We start from the raw sequence: 16,337 nt of genomic DNA on the forward strand, positions 1-16,337 counted from the left end.
TCCTTGTCAAATAGTAGTTCCCTTCCCACTGTGGTAATTGTAGCTTGTGTTGGTGTAAAGATGGGCTGGGATGTTGCAACTCAAGGCCGTAATGTTTTGTGCTTGGCTTTATTTTGTAATGAAAGAGGTGTATTGTTATCTCCTTATATCGTTTCAATTTCCCACAGTTATTGCATTTTATTAGTTGTACTTAAATAGTTAGATTAGCCATTTAACTGCATATAGAATGATGTCTTTTATTTCTTGCCTGTATGCTGCAGAGACGAGCGAAACGGCGCTTCTCAATTTTTCCAAAGAAACTGAATGATGGTTGTTCACGCCTCATATCAACCTGACACCATGGCTGTATGCAGAACTGATGGTGTTGATGACACTTGTGCCGTCATATGGAAATTGCAGCATGTGTCTTATTAGACAGACAACAGGGAAGGCCATTACTCTGCCGCTTTTGGCAACAGCACGTTAATGCGATGGCCAGAGCGATTTATAGTGACGGCCTGAAATAATCCCCAGGAGAATTTATGACTTATGACTCGGAGCGTCCACAGGCTGTGATTGAGCGTGTGTGTGTGGGTGGTGGGTTTGCTGGTCAGTCCCTAGCAGGGTCACAGTGCGTGGCCTCTCTCGGAGGAGTGGCTGTTAACCTCTGACCTTAGCGGTTAAGCTCGCCGGCTAGTGGCGTGGGGTTGAAGTCTGTCTGGGGCCACATCATGGCTGAAAAAGAAGGAAAGAGGAACACGAGGGGGTGTCAGGACTAATCTGGGTTTTGTCCACAGGGCATTTTCCATCCTCTCATCCGCCAGCAAAACATAATGTTCTTAGGCCTGTGGAACAGCAACAGGAAGTGACTTATTGAAGACAAATGCCTCTTAAGATTTATATTCAGGTGGTTTGCTAGTAACGATTATATGTAGATGAAAATAGATTTAAACTTCATCTTTCTTTTGGAATGTTTGGCTTTGTATTTAATGGATTCTTGCCAAGACTGTGTTTGTGCAAGCAAGCATATTGACTTAACGCTCAAAGATAGAGGTATTGATCATTAAATACAAAACTAATGAGCGCTCCAAAAATAAACGCTGAATATGTCATTCAAATCAGACCACCCACTCAACTTTAACCTCTTCCTGTGGCATAACAGCTGATAAACATGTCTGGAAATAGAATAGAATACAATCACTGTTTAAGGTTGTAAGTCAAATTTATATTTATATTATACACTTCTTAAAGCTGAAGTGTCTTTACTTCGTCAGTTTATCTATAAGTAAGGTCTTTGTATGACTTACTGGAAATGTGTAAATATTATGGGATTTTAAAACATTGCTCAGTTTGTTTGAGTTGCCCTGTGTGAACTTCTGCATTGAGGCGCAGAAATTACGCAATTCACCTTTGATCAAAAAGACCCTATGTTCTTGTGATATTATTTCTCGACTGGTATTAAACTGATCTTAGTGTTGATTTTTTTGATTGCTTTATGGGCTGTACTGAAAATCTTTCAGATTGTTTCTCCCCATTCAGCAATTCACCAGGCGTTTAAATTTTGTTCCATTTGGGGTGTTTTTACTAGAATATTTGCTTTGCTTTTTCAGGATAGGTTCTCTCTTTCCGAACGCCCGTATACAAAGAGCTGTGTGTTGGGCTGTGATATGATGTGCAGGTCTGAATGTACCTGATGCCAAGTGTGTGAAAGTGAGGGAGTGATTTGGATGGGGTCCCAGCGGAGTTGAGGGGTGCAGCTGGTCTGGGGCCACAGCGGGGTGAAGGTGCTGCTCTTTCTCAGTTTTAACACCCGCTTAGACTCCAGAGAAATAAACGTTCCGAGCAAGTGGAAAATTCCAAAGATTTGAAAGTAAATGTATTTTTTCTCCAAAAACATAAACTAATGAATAAATAAATATAAAGATGTTCAAAGTGATAACGCTTTTTTAAGTTGACATATATGCTACAATACCATGTGCACTGTAACAACATTACATTTAGTGGGATAGTTCACCCAAAAGTGAAAATTCTGTCATCATTTACTCACCCTCATGTTGTTCCAAACCTGCATACATTAATTTTTTCTGCTGAACACAAAGGAAGATATTTGGAAGAACCAGACATATCTCATTGCATTCAAACTTTTTTAATTGTAAAAACAAATAAATTATGCATGTGCTCAATGCAATTTTGAATAAACCAGCTTTATTTCAAACAGAATAGATATGAAGTGCAGAAAATGGAATGCGTATAATTGATTGCTAAAATAAATCTCATAAAACTTTTACAAAATGACTCCTAAAGTTTTTTGGATTCATTCATTCTGTTTGGGTTTTATTTATGATGAGCAAAGCTGCTTTATTTCCGGCCTGACTGAATAAGCCGATTGACACTCTCAGTCCCATCATACTTGTTAATCACATTTACATTTAGGCATTTGGCAGACGCTTTTATCCAAAGCGACTTAAATTGCATTATCCTATACATTTTACATAGGTATCGATCCCCTGGGATCGAACCCACAACCTTGCGTTGTTAATGCAATGCTAATCTCAGCATTGTCATGCACAAGCTGTCCTGTCCCACACATAAACACACAGTGCCACTCAATCCAGCCCTGCCCGCCCTTGTAAAACAAACCCTGGCAATAGCCTGTGACAATTCCTCTTGGATGTTTTGCGGCGTTGGTGATTATTTGCAAGCTCTCAACAGCTCCTCGCTTTTCTCCCACGCTGATTCGTTCAGCAGATGCTCAGATGCGAGCCGTGTCATAAATATGTGTGCATGTGACCGGATACGCTGTGCTATCACAGAGATGTCTGTAGGACACTGCACAAGTACACGGAGTTCGCAATCATTCAAAAGAACATGTTCAGTTTAGCTTTTTCTACAGTGTCAGTAGGTATTAATTTGGTAGAGTTTGATAGGGAATGGTCATTTTGCTCTAAGTGTTAGTTTTGACTGGCAGTTTTGGCATCATGACCACTCTAGTGTGATGTGTACTACACTAGATCTAGAGTGGCCTGAACAGCAGGAGAAGCCAAACCGCCTGTCGGAGTCCAATCCTCTGAAAGGACCCTTGTGTTCGCCTAAATTCCAACAACCGCATTTAAAAAAAGGAAAGAAAAACAAAACATTATTTCAGCTGCGATTCGCAGTCCACTCAGCTCATACCCTTTATGTTAATGTGACGCCTTGTTTAATCCAGCCGCTCTCTGTTTCTCTGCGCTGTTCATTCGAATGTCCCAGCGTGGACATGTTTTCTGATGGGGTGAATGATGGAGGGGCCTGGCGTCCCTCAGACCTACATTAACATGTACATTTATGCATCTGGCACACGCTTCTATTCTAATGGACGTGCAGTGCACACATTTAATCTTTGTGTGTAAAACTGGAGATCTTGGCGTCGCAGATTGTTGAAGTTGAGCTGCAGGAATAGTACATGTGCTTTATACTGTGTGCACATTGTCTTCGGTTCAGAGTTTTAGCTGTAGGGGTGCATGAAGAATGAATTAAAGAACACTTGATCAAGGTTCAAGGTTTACTGGCACAGTGAAAGAGGCTTTACTTTGCCAAAGCATTCATAAAATCATAATGTAATCAGAGAGTAAAATGCTTCTTGACATTTTCTAATTGGATACAATTCTGTTTTTTTTTGGACAAATTATGTAAGTATAAAAATTAGTAAAAAATGGATTGAAATTTGTTTTACTTTAATGACAGCATGTACTCAACTCCATATATTCCATAAACCCTGATGATCTATCATCTATGGTCATAGCATGATATAGGAATCCTCCAAAGACCACCTTGTGTTCATTGGAAATAATGAAGTCTGACATTTGGTTGAAAGAAACTTGTTGCCACGTGTTTGTTTGTTTATTTGATTAGTGACCTAAAATAGTGCAAAACCTTAAATATTTCCTATACAAAGTTAACATGGTAAACGTATTACTAGAGATGCACCGATACAACATTTCTCCACTGATACCGATAGCTGGTTATTCGGAGTGATATCTGCCGATACAGATTTTAAGGATAAAATTTATATTTCTTAAATTTCTGAATGTTATTAATTCATACAATGATTTAATATTGAACATCAAACTGGTGGTGGTTCTTAACACTTTCTATATACAGAGCACTTTGCATTTTCCTGTCCTCTTTTGATTGACAGCATATATGGGACCTGAATATCGACTGTGTTTAAACCTTAAAATTGCTTTTATTATCTGATACCTATTATTGGCCAAAATTTATAAATCTCTTGTTACATTATTTGTATATATTTTATGTTGTTGTATTTTGGTAATTGCAGTGTTTTTGTGTTGTTATGCTCTGCGCAGGTATTTTACAGTTAGTGTATCTAACCCCACTCGTTGCCTTTTCTGTTTTGTCATTGCAAAACATTACATATGTTCTCTTTCTCTCTCTGTCAGGATCTCATCTGAAAGTCTGTCCTCAAGGTTTCTCTTGCTGCACTCTTGAGATGGAAGAGAAGTTGAGTCAACAGAGCCGCACGGACCTCAAAGCGCCCGTCCATCAGCTCAGCTCCAACCTGCAGAGCACCTTCACCCAGAGGCACCGTCACTTTGACCGTAAGCAACCCCAGCCTTTTACACTCTCAGCACCCAAATCTAACAAATCAGAATGCTTTGTGTTTGGCATATTCTTTATGTGAATCAGTTATGATGCTGGACTGCTATGTACTAAAGTCTCCCCCCACACAGTCTTCAGTTTTGACAGACACCCCCGCCTGCCTTCACCGTCTCCAGAGACACACATTCTATACATCCATCTCTGCACCTGTCCCTCAACATCCCACAATCATCTGCCACACACACACACACACACACACACTTGCAGACAGACCACACACATGCATGCATACGCCATGCTTCCTCCCTGCATTGCATGTGGCAGGGAATTTCAGGAGAGAGAGCGGGATCAGATTTCTCTGGTGCAGGGCAGAGGGTGCATGGGAACATGCATCTACACTGCTGACTCACTCACGAGGGGAAAACCCCGCAGACACACTCCTTCAGCCATCACACACACTCGCTCACTCACTTAACTGTGGTCTGCAGTGCATGTTTTACGTGTTCCTTTTCCTTTATGCTGTAATGTCATGTGAAACGCGTGTCAAACGTGAAAATTGAGACAAACTGAAGCCCCAATCACACGGATACAGATCGGTTCAGCTTGAGCATGTCATGGATCTTGAGTTCTGCAGATACATTTCCAGGAAAATGTCCTCAAGCTGATAGAGGAAGAAACATGCCAGGACTGTAAGTGGGAATAGGTAGAATAAATTAAGTGTTCAGGGCGCATCTCCCTCCAGCCTGACGCTCGCATGTGATTCGTCACAAATGTGCTTTCAGCCACAGCTATTTCATAATGAGACTCCCATGTGTCCATTCGTCTTTAGCATAGCGCTGTTTGTCTGGCGGGGGACTCAAGTGATTTTAAATAAACTCAAAAATTTAGTTTGTTGCCAGATATTTGAGACAGCTGGGATTTGACATGAGGTTGTCTGAAAGAACTTTTGAAACGCTGTGTAACATCTTATGATGCGAGTAGATGTGTAGATTTCCCACAGTCCATACCAGCAAGATTGTGACACAAAATATGCTATTGAGAACATTTCAATAATAATATAATTAAATGTTTATAAAAATAATTGTTTAAATTATTATTCTCGCTATCTTTAATTCCATTCATTTTTATTTATTTATTGTTTTTTTTTTATTTAACATCGACAGTGACACAAGGTTGGATTTAAAGAGTATTTCATTTTTTGTTCTGCCTGTTTACTTACTGAAGACAATTCTACGTTCACATGAATAGCTCACCTAGGCACCATTTTGACCAAAAAATGCATTTTGACCATCCGCTTGCATGTTCTTTGAAGCATTCACACAGTTTCACACGTGTAAAGTCTCTGTACATCTGACATCAGTAGTATAGAGGACACAGGGGACATCATGAGAATGAAAAGTCACTGGAAGTGTTCTCATGATGGTGTGTTTGTGTGAATGCAAAAAGAAAGTGAGACTTAAGGGAGTGCATGGTAACGGGGATCGTGTGTATTGCAGCCAGATGTGAGCAGGAATGTGACGTGTCGGAATGCGGCGGTTGCCAGATCGTAGCCTTCTCCTCCCCTGCTCTTTTTTCCTCTCTTGCCTTTTGTTCCCGTTCTCCCCCTTTTCGCTCTGCCATCAGCCTGTTATACCTTTCATTTCTCCTCCATCTCCAGGTTCTTAGGTCTTTTGAACTCTCACCGTGGGAATGCGCGCTGAATCGCCAGGCTGCGTTAAATGTGCACTAGACCCTGGCATGTGACTTAATGAGCTAAACAGCCTTAAAATGCCAATAGCTTTTATACTTCCAAACAAAGACACTCTCAATACATTCTTTTATTCTAACGTAAGTGTTTTCTGCACTATGGAAGTGTCTAGGGTGTAAATGTGATGCGTGAACATCTTTGTGGGTTTATAAGTAGTTCTAGCCTCAGACGACGCGTTTTACCTTTACTGTATAAGTAACATCCTTAATGACGAAGTTATTGTTATTTTCAAAATGAAAAAGTCTGAGCCTTGATTATGGTTAAAAAATGATTTTATTTTCACTTGATAGTGTTTCTTACAGGCATTAACACTGAACAGCTAAAATGTAGCAAACTGTCATAAAGCATTTGCATTGACTTTTAGCCAGATATAGCCATTAAACAGATATAGTATAAGCAGTGTATAACAATGAAGAATGAGAAAAACCATAAAGTCCTTTATTTTAGTAAGACAATAAAATGAGAAAAATGTGCTATAGACCTCTCAGGATGACGTAAACAACGCTGGTAGAGATCAACTTCCTGTTTTAGTTACACAAACGTTTGTACAAAATACAACCAACAAGATATAACTGATAAAAAATGTTAAACAAATATCTTTTTTTATATGTAATTATAGATGTTAAAAATACTTATAATAAACAACTGACATTACTTTACGAGAAAACATTTATTTAATCAGAAAAATACAAACTAGTCAACATCGCTGCTTAACTGGTCTGTTATCGAGTAGTTGGTTGTCATGACCCATCCCTTGTAGTTTGGTAATGAACACTAAATGGCAACACACAAATTGCTCAGCAGGAAGTGCAGAGGAAACATTCGCTATCAACACAGCCACTAGATGTAATTAAGATTAAATTAATTTAAGCACACACACACATAAAAGAGAGTTTGTGTGCGTGTTGGGGGGTAGTTATTGAAAGCAGCCTGTGCTTTGAAAGTCTCAAGGTTGGAGTCACGGGCAATTAAGTCCCCTTCCAGAAATAGTTTTTCTCTGGAGATGGCTGTGTTTTTTCCTCCCCGTGTGTCCGGTCTGGGTCTGAGTAAACCCCGTCTGAAGAATCCAGAAGATTCAGGATTAATCCCCTACCAAATTCTCATCCTCGACACCTTGGCGGGGGTTCTGATATCCCGCAAGGACAGAAAGAAGCTGAGCAGCTAATTGGCACAAATGGGGAACAATTACTGCCTGGGATAAAGAAAAGTAAAGAAGGGAGGATAAGTTAGGATGGAAGGGGGGACAAAGTTTGGAGTGGAACCTGGGTTTTTTCCCTCTTGCAAATGTTTGAGAAACATGTTAAAACGCTCAGGGTTTTGGGACCTGTTTTAAAGCGCTTGTTGAAATGTGTGTCTAAACACATTTTCTACTCCCCCTAATAGACAATGTAATGTGGCGTTGTAATTCTCCAAGCAGGCATGTTTGCGTTTAACCTTTCACACACATTTCTAAAGCAATCACTGCGCGAGAAATGCATTTTAATGGGAAAATCAGAAGGGAGGCCCCCAGCCTGCTTTTGGCAGACTCATGTATATCATAAAGTGACTTAAAATGACAAAGTAAGATGCCTGAAATGGTTCACAAATGCTTATGTTGACATTGCTTGGTCCCAAAATCTCAGTAGTTATGTTGGGTAAGATTTAAAGAGGTTGAGCTGCTTGCTTGGTTTAAAGTACATAAAACGTTTGCCTTAAAGTTGGGGTATAATTATCATCTCTAGTTGCTTCTGAGATGTCATGATTTAATGCATGTGCACTGTTGCAGGAATCGAAATTCTTCCAAAAACTACAAAAAGTCCTCCTGCTTGACGTTGATCTAACGTACATTTCCTTGAAGTGGTCGTCTTGAGTCATGCAAATTCAAATTTTCTTTGGTAACTGCTGACACGCTAACGTGGAAAACTCTCTTCCACTCCTCATCTTCCTCCATTTCTTTCTCAGTTTTTTTTCCTCTCTATTCCCTGACTTGAAACTTGTGACAGCTGACATTCCAGGGTACCTGGGTAGAAGCGGGTGCGGTGGCCCTTAAGGTTTAATCTCTGTCAATGGAGCGGGGAGCTGGGTGCCTTCTATCTCTCTCCCTGTGTGGGACCAGGGGCCGAGGGCCATTCGTGGGAGGGGAGCTAAACGCAATGGGCTGCGGTATTTCCGGTATCCGTGGTTACACAGCAGGACGGGTCTGTTAGGGAATACGCTCATGCTGTTTTGCTGACTGCGTTCGCTCGGGTTGCGATTGACAGCACGACTGTGACTTGGCTTGCGTGTATTGTTTGTTTATAAACCTGAGGTGTCTTGGTTTGCCTTGATAAAGACTAGGGTTGTGAAAGACGTTTTACGGGAACGTCAGGCGACGCTTTCACATTCGTGGCTGTTTAACACTTCAAAGACTGGCTCATTATGCGCCGGGCATCTGTTCTGCAGGGCTTTTTGTGAGTGGGGAAAGGTGATACAAAGGCAAAAACAAATGGCGCGTTTTGCGTGGAGGGCATGTGTGAGCGCGGGAGAGAGGTGAAGCATTTCTTTGGAATTCTCATTTTGTTCAGATTAAAAAAGTAGGGTTGTGAGGAGAGAGTTTCATGGGAGAGAGTAGCTGGATTATTTAGGAATGGGGGGGTCTGACATTCCACAGGATGAAGTAGGTCATTGTTCCCCGTCTCCAATGAAGAGAGCCTTCTGAAGGCACTGATGAACTGAAGCCGAGGAGAGTCAGCGAGTGCGAGGGCTTTCAGGGGGGCACAGGTCGCTTTTAGGGGAGGGGGTGGGCATTATTCAGTAATCCTATTGAGGGGCCTTCTGAAGGACGGCGCGAGAGAAGTGCAGAGAAAAGCGAATGGAATGTGACAACAGGAAAATGCCATTGATAGCAGTCAGCCTCAAGCGGCTTGATGGGCGAGACGTTACCTATTCGAACCCTTCATCCTTTTCTGCCACTTCTATTGATGCTTTCTGCGCTCTCTGCTCTTTCTCCTCAGATACAAAAAGTTATTTTCCCAGAATGTGAGAGTGAAAAACTTGTGTTGGCTGGAATGGAATATGCATTAATCTGTTTAGATAATAATGTGTGCTTTTCTGGCCGACACTGGCAGTTCTGTTGGGTTTTCCAGTCCGTGAGAATGATTTGGGCCGAGGGCTCGCTGGAGCTCTAAATCACTCTCTCCTGAGTGTCATTGTAATGACAAAGTAATGGATGCGCTGCCAGCTGAACTTTCATGGTTTAATACAAATGAAACGTGCTGAAGTTGACCGTCTGTGTGCTGCTTTTGCACATTTTCTTTCATGTTATGTGCTCAAAACATGAGCTCTGTTGTATTTGTGTTCATAGTCCACATACTTTTAAAGATAAGATATGCTAACATCTTCAACAATCTCATTCGCAAATGTTTTCATATATGAACTGAAAAATGTCAACATAATCCCAGTTAAATAATAGTTCACCCAAAAATAACTCGCCCTTTCAGTTTTAAAATCGTTTTATGGGGAAAAAAGATTAAATTGTGACCTCAAGTTCCATTTTTGTTGTCTTTTGAAATGCATTTCGTCTCTCACTTGAACATTCATGCCAGCAAATAACTGTATCATCTTTGTTACTTTTAAAACTAACCGGCTCTTTCACTATTGTTCTTTTTCCACAGAGTTCTTTAGAGAGCTGTTGAGCAATGCTGAGAAATCCCTTCACGACATGTTCGTCCGGACTTACGGCTTAATGTATGTAAAGAACGCCGAACTTTTCAAGCACTTCTTTCAAGAGCTGGGACGATACTATTCTCACGGGAGCAGCGCCGTCAACCTGGACGACATGTTGGCGGAGTTCTGGACGGAGCTTCTGGAGCGCATGTTCCGGTTGGTCAATGTTCAGTACGAGTTTAATGACTCGTACATGGAGTGCGTCAGCAGACACATGGAGCAGCTCAAGCCCTTCGGCGACGTTCCGCGCAAGCTCCGCCTACAGCTGACACGGTCCTTCATCGCAGTCCGCACGTTCACCCGTGGTCTGGCACTCATGCCCGAAGTGGTGGGCAAAGTCTCCACGGTAAGAATCATTTGCTGTGTTGAATTAAGAATTTTAGCCATTTAGGTTTTGTTTATTGACAGAGTCAGAGTTCAGGGGCAACACAGATAAAAAGTACACGTTTCGAGTTTATCAGTATGTGAAGGTGGACACCTGGTTGCACCCATAGGGGCTTATCTTCTAGCATTAAAAGATCAGAGGCCAAGGCAACTCGGTTTGTGGATTGAGTTTGCAGAAGCAATTGTACCTCAAAGACAAACCGAGCAAACTCAACTTCAGCATTGACCTTATAAAAGGTGAAGTATCACTTATACTCTTTGTACAGTGTTTGTCAGCTACATCAGGTATTTGAATTAGGTTATGGACTCATTAACCTTTCGGTTTCGCTGACTCTGCTAATCGCCTCCCCTCTTTTTGTCCTTTCAGGTAAGTGCGTCTCCGAGCTGTGTGCGTGCAGCTATGAAGATGTTATACTGCCCGTATTGTACTGGCCAGGTGGCATTGAAGCCCTGCAAGAACTACTGTCTCAACGTCATGCGTGGCTGCCTGGCCAATCAGGCTGACCTGGACACTGAATGGAATAACTTCCTCGGTAAGAGATGCTTTGGGGGATTTTTTGCACTAGAGCATTTTGTTTTGGGACCCGAGTCCAGCTTATTTGGTTCGTTGTGCAAAAGGGGTTTTCTGAACTAAGTTTGTATGAATGCCAACATTTTGAGAACTACTCATGTTATGTTCCGGATCAGTCATAAGCATCTTGCATTTTTTGCATTTCATTCCGTGCATCCACAACAAGCAAATCCAATTAAATAAAGGCTTCAATAACACAATGAAAGTTGGTTCTTAGCGACAGTGGTAAATAGCTGTCACTGGCGCTCACAGAGACACTTAGGTAATGCAAACGTACAACGGTTTGAATCCAAAAGCACGACATGAAAAAGGTAACCAGGAACATGGAGGGTGGGCATCACACTCAGATCAGGCAATCAAATGAATCGAAGTGTGAAAACAGCCTTAATTGGCTAAAACGTTGATGTATTACTAGTACTCGACATTGAAGCAATTTTCCAGACAAAGCAGGAGTCTCATTTTATGAGTATAAGAAGTACAGATTAAAAATGAATGGGTCATGTTAAAACGGCTACAGTTTTTCCACTTGCTCGGAGGCCAAAACCATTTGTGAGGGCTCAGCTGAAATCAGGATTGAAACGGAGTTGAATTAGAAGTGAATGCTGGGGTGCTGCTCTCTTTTTCCTGTGTGTGTGTGTGTGTTTCATAAAGTGTGATGTGCCTCGGTCTCAGGTCCCGCCACACATTCTCCTGTGTTCTCTCACAAGCTGTTCCTGGCCCACAGTTCTCTGGGACTGGTTTTGCTCACCCTGCTTGTCAGCTTTGAGGGAACTTTAATTGGGGCGCCTTTTCAGGCCTCCGGCTGTTCTCACAACAGACTACGGTTCTTTACGATGTGAGATTCAGCAGACAGCAGACTGCTTCCCTCTAGTGGCTGATGTGTGTTACTGCATTGGGTGTTTTTGATGGGTTGATCTGTATGTGTAGTCCAATTGTTTTTAGGAGATACAAGTTAACAAATTGGTCTTTGATTTTAGATTCCATGTTGGGTCTTGCTGAGAGATTAGAGGGTCCTTTCAACTTCGAGTCCGTCATTGATCCCATAGACGTGAAAATTTCGGATGCCATCATGAACATGCAGGAGAACAGCATACAGGTCTCACAGAAGGTCAGTAATTTTGGTATTTTCATGTGTTTTTGTGTTTGAAGGTTATCCTCGGAGGGAATTTAATCAGAAATGCATGTCAGAGCTTTTTATATACATTTTTGTCTTTCAGGTGTTCCAGGGTTGTGGGCAGCCTAAACCTAACATGGCTTTCCGAACAAAGCGCTCTGTTAAAGATTCAGGGTTTCCTGGGCGTTTCCGACCCTACAGCCCTGAAGCCAGACCCACCACTGCAGCTGGCACCAGTTTGGACCGATTGGTAAGCGTTTGCTGGCCACCTATTACCTCTTCTAAATGCTTTCTTTAAAGCATTTCAATGAAGCATTTGTAACTGTGTGTTTGTTTCCTAGTTGATGGATGCCAAGAAGAAGCTCAAACACGCCAAGAAGTTCTGGTCCACGCTTCCAGACACCGTCTGTGTTGGGGACAGGGTTGCCCCGGGTGATGAGTGCTGGAATGGCACGGCCAAAAGCAGGTATGATAAAATCTCCCCATTCCTTAATAAACTTGCCATCAACACAGAGCAGTCACTCACCCTTAAATTTTCACGAACAGGTATGAATCTGTCATTATGGGAAGCGGCTTAGCCAATCAGGTGTCAAATCCTGATGTGGAAGTTGACATCACCAAACCAGACATGGTCATTCGTCGTCAGATTGCAGTGCTGAAAGAAATGACCAGCTGGCTTAAAGCTGCCTACACTGGCAATGACATCTCATTTAACAATGGTATGAGTCGTTTTTTATTTCCTAATTGTTATACAGCATCTGGGTACACTGTCCCTTTAAGTGTGAAAGAATGACATCAATTAAGCCTGTTATTAACATGATGTAATCTGGCCCTTCAGGGGATGCCGGCAGCGGAGAGGAAAGTGGAAGTGGCTGCGACTCCCCCTCTTGCGACAGCGATGGAGATATCTACTTCTCAACCCCATCACCGATCAAGCCACGTATCATTAAGACTAATAGCATTGTCCACTCCTCTCGTGGAACCCAGTTGGCACCCTGCAGCCTGGCACTGGCAGCGACGGCTCTCCTTCTGGCCTTGCTCACTCTCCACACAAGATAAAAGCGGCCAAATGAGGGAGGATGAGTGTTTGTAAGAATTTGAAAGAGAGAGCAGAAAACTGCTATAGGACATTACAGAGACTGCTTTCAGGATCTGCCTCTGCCTGCCATCTGGAGAACACACTCAAGTTATTCATATTCAGAAAAAACTTCACTTTATTTCTGTTTTTTATGAGAGCGGACTTCATTTATGTACAGCTTTAAGTTTCCACGCAGCATTACGCTTCCTCACATTCAGTCTGTCAGTTTTGTTTTTCATGGCTGCAGTACTCGGAATAGGTTTTGTGTGTGTGTGTGTATCCGTCTGTGTGAATGGTATGTATGGATGGCTGTATATATCATCTGAGCGCTTTAAATAATCAACCAATATAACACAGGTATAAACTGATTTAAGCAAATCTGTTTGAAGTACTAACTAGACAGGATTTTAACCCGTTTGTGCGAATTAGTGTGTGCGTGCGTGCGTGCGCGCTTGCTTGGATGCTTTAGTTAGCTGTTCATTAATTAGTTCCTGGATGTTGAGGTACAAAACATAGGATGCCTTACATTGGTCCTTTATCTGAAAGGACTTATGCAAACAAGGGCTGTGACAAACAGGAATGTGCATTTGTGTCTATGTATAGGTTGCTGCCTTGATGAATGAAATCAGAGAGACTCATGGGAAAGAATGTTCTAGCTAAGTGGGTTGAGTTGGTTTGTCAAGGAGTGCATTAAGATTTGTATTGGTTTTTTTTAGTCTTCCAAGTCCTCACTATCGCAGCCCCATCTCATCATCCCATATATTTTCAGTGGTCCAGCGAATGTATAACTTGAGAATATAGTCTTCACTAATAACTTATTGTGTGGATTATGTCACAGTAAGGAGCTTTGGTTAGGTAAGGTGTCTTGTGAAAGTTGATGGATGAAGAGGCTTTTCATAGCACAGCATACACGTGTATCATGTATGATGTGGAGAGAATGGCCTCGGTAAGGTTTTTACTGCATGGATGTTTATTTATGAATTTACAGGAGGGCCAGTTAGATAAGAGCGAACAACTGCAGATTGCTTCAGACTGAGCTGTGAGGATGGATATGAATAATGACGAATTGTACACAGGGTTATATGAGGAGGTGTTTTTCTTTTGCTAGAAGTTTATTTTAAGGTATAAATGATATCAAACTAAATGATAGGTACTGCAGCTGATTCCACTTCACCGGAATGGCAACTGGTGCTGAGTGGGTGGATGGCCTCAGATTGTTCTTTAGTTTTTTATTTTGTTTGCAACATAATTTCTGACCTTTTCCATTCCCAATTGTCAGTTCTGTGTTTGCATTTTCATATTCATAGAAAATCAATCTTTGGTACAGTGTTTAAAGTCATTCCTCATTTAGCGTAATAGACAATATGTGGTACGATCTAACACTCGTTTTATGTTCTTTTAAATGATTTTTAATCTAAGTTGCTATAAATACGTTTTCCACACAAATGTCTGACAAATGCAGTGTTGGTTTCCTCAGTAACGTACTGAAGAGCTTTCCACCCCTTCTCAGTAAACTATCCCCTCGTTCTTGTACAGTAAGTTATTTAACCACACATCTATTTGAAAGGCAGCATGCTTTTCTCTACTAGGTCTTTTAATATCAGTATTCACAATATTTATATCTGTAGAGGAACGCATTCTAACAATTTGACAATTGTAATTGATGGTTTTGTGTTGGCTACAGATTTCATGCAATGTAACATTTAGATCTTGTAAAGCAAAGCTACCATTATCTTTTCTTTATCATCATAGTTCTATGTATGGGAATTGTGAAAATTGTACAAGGGGATGCAAGGACGGGGCTGGCCATAAATTCTTTTTTGTTCCTGACGTCACATGCACTTTTAATTGGCATTCAAATACCTCACGGCAAGTTTTAAATGCTTTTAAACCTATCTGCAACATGCATTTTATCCGAAATGATATACGATTTAAACGTATTCCTTTTTCCTTTATCCATTTCAGTACATGTGTATGAATGGCCAGTCCTAAGACGCGAATAGATATTTGTCAGGGTTTCAGGGGGCATGGAAAGAGTAAAGATCTCTGTACAGAAGTGATGCTCCACACCTCAGCTTGATGATGTATTTTTAGTCCAGACTGATTTGCAATGTGTGCCATGATTCAGAAGCAATATTTGTTTTCTACCCTTTCGTATGATTCGAAGCTCCCCTCTGTCACATGTATGATATGATATAAAGACCAGGAATAAGTGTCTCGCGTTCAAAGTAAATATGACATGGACGTATCAAGACGTATCATGGACACTTGTTTGCAGAGGATTGCTACCCGAACCAGTGTCATCATTAATCTGGATACTGAACTTTAGATGGACAGATTGCGGTTGTTGTTTTCCTGCTGCCCTGTACAGTGATGAAGAGTGAAGAGAGAGAGAGACTAAAAGACAGTAAGAAATTGTAAATAATGAGCAGTCGATTTAGTGGTCTCTGAGAGATGTTCATCAGATTTTACCCATTCAGAGTATCTTCTTAATATGGGGAAAACAAAGAGATAGATGGTAAAAATGTAAAAGAAAAGTTATATTAAACATTTCCTAGTCTTGTTGAAATAAAGACTGCAGATATTTAAAATGTGTTGTCATGTCTGCTCTTTTTTTGCTTTACATGATCAACACTTTCTTTACAGTGTAAATGACATGATTGCTTTGAAGAAGTTTTGTGAAGGGAACCTGTGGATACCAAACAACACATGCTTGACACAATCATGACCATTGATTAATGACAGCCATTCATTAAGTTTCTCTGTAAATATTTAACTATTTCTTCTCGCAAATTACAAAAAAAGCTTAAAATAATATCTGTTCCAAAGTATAAAACTCCCACCACAATGATTCCACATCATTCACAATTGTTAGATAATTCAACATGTTTTAAATTCAAAGAACACAAATAATTCGGTGATTTTACTTACATTTACTCAAATTATATAGATGTATATACAGAGCTAGATTACTTGGGAATTGTAATCGGTTACTGATTACACACTTTGCGGCCAAATTTGTAGTCAGTAACGTAATCCATTAGATTACACATTTCTTGTAACGTAATCGGACTACTTTTTGATTACATTTGTTGACAAGTGTCTGTTTGATAACAATAAAAATGATTAAAGAATAGAAAAGAGGCCTTACGGTTTGTGAATATTAACACTGTTCTTGAAC

At 40.9% G+C, this 16,337-nt stretch overlaps 1 protein-coding gene across 1 annotated transcript in view; it reads left to right on the plus strand.

The window, feature by feature from the left end:
- The window catches only part of gpc4 (glypican 4), a 28,432-nt gene extending 12,688 nt beyond the window's left edge, over nt 1–15,744 (plus strand). The window contains exons 2-9 of the mRNA XM_079480366.1: nt 4,419–4,577; nt 9,958–10,355; nt 10,761–10,926; nt 11,942–12,072; nt 12,182–12,328; nt 12,420–12,544; nt 12,625–12,797; nt 12,917–15,744. Of these exons, the coding sequence (XP_079336492.1) occupies nt 4,419–4,577; nt 9,958–10,355; nt 10,761–10,926; nt 11,942–12,072; nt 12,182–12,328; nt 12,420–12,544; nt 12,625–12,797; nt 12,917–13,137 (1,520 nt within the window). The 3' untranslated portion in view covers nt 13,138–15,744. The remainder of the gene's footprint in view (nt 1–4,418; nt 4,578–9,957; nt 10,356–10,760; nt 10,927–11,941; nt 12,073–12,181; nt 12,329–12,419; nt 12,545–12,624; nt 12,798–12,916) is intronic.
- The last annotated feature ends 593 nt before the right edge of the window (nt 15,745–16,337 follow it).

The sequence above is a fragment of the Barbatula barbatula genome (assembly GCF_947034865.1).
Source record: "Barbatula barbatula genome assembly, chromosome: 18".
NCBI lineage: Eukaryota > Metazoa > Chordata > Actinopteri > Cypriniformes > Nemacheilidae > Barbatula > Barbatula barbatula.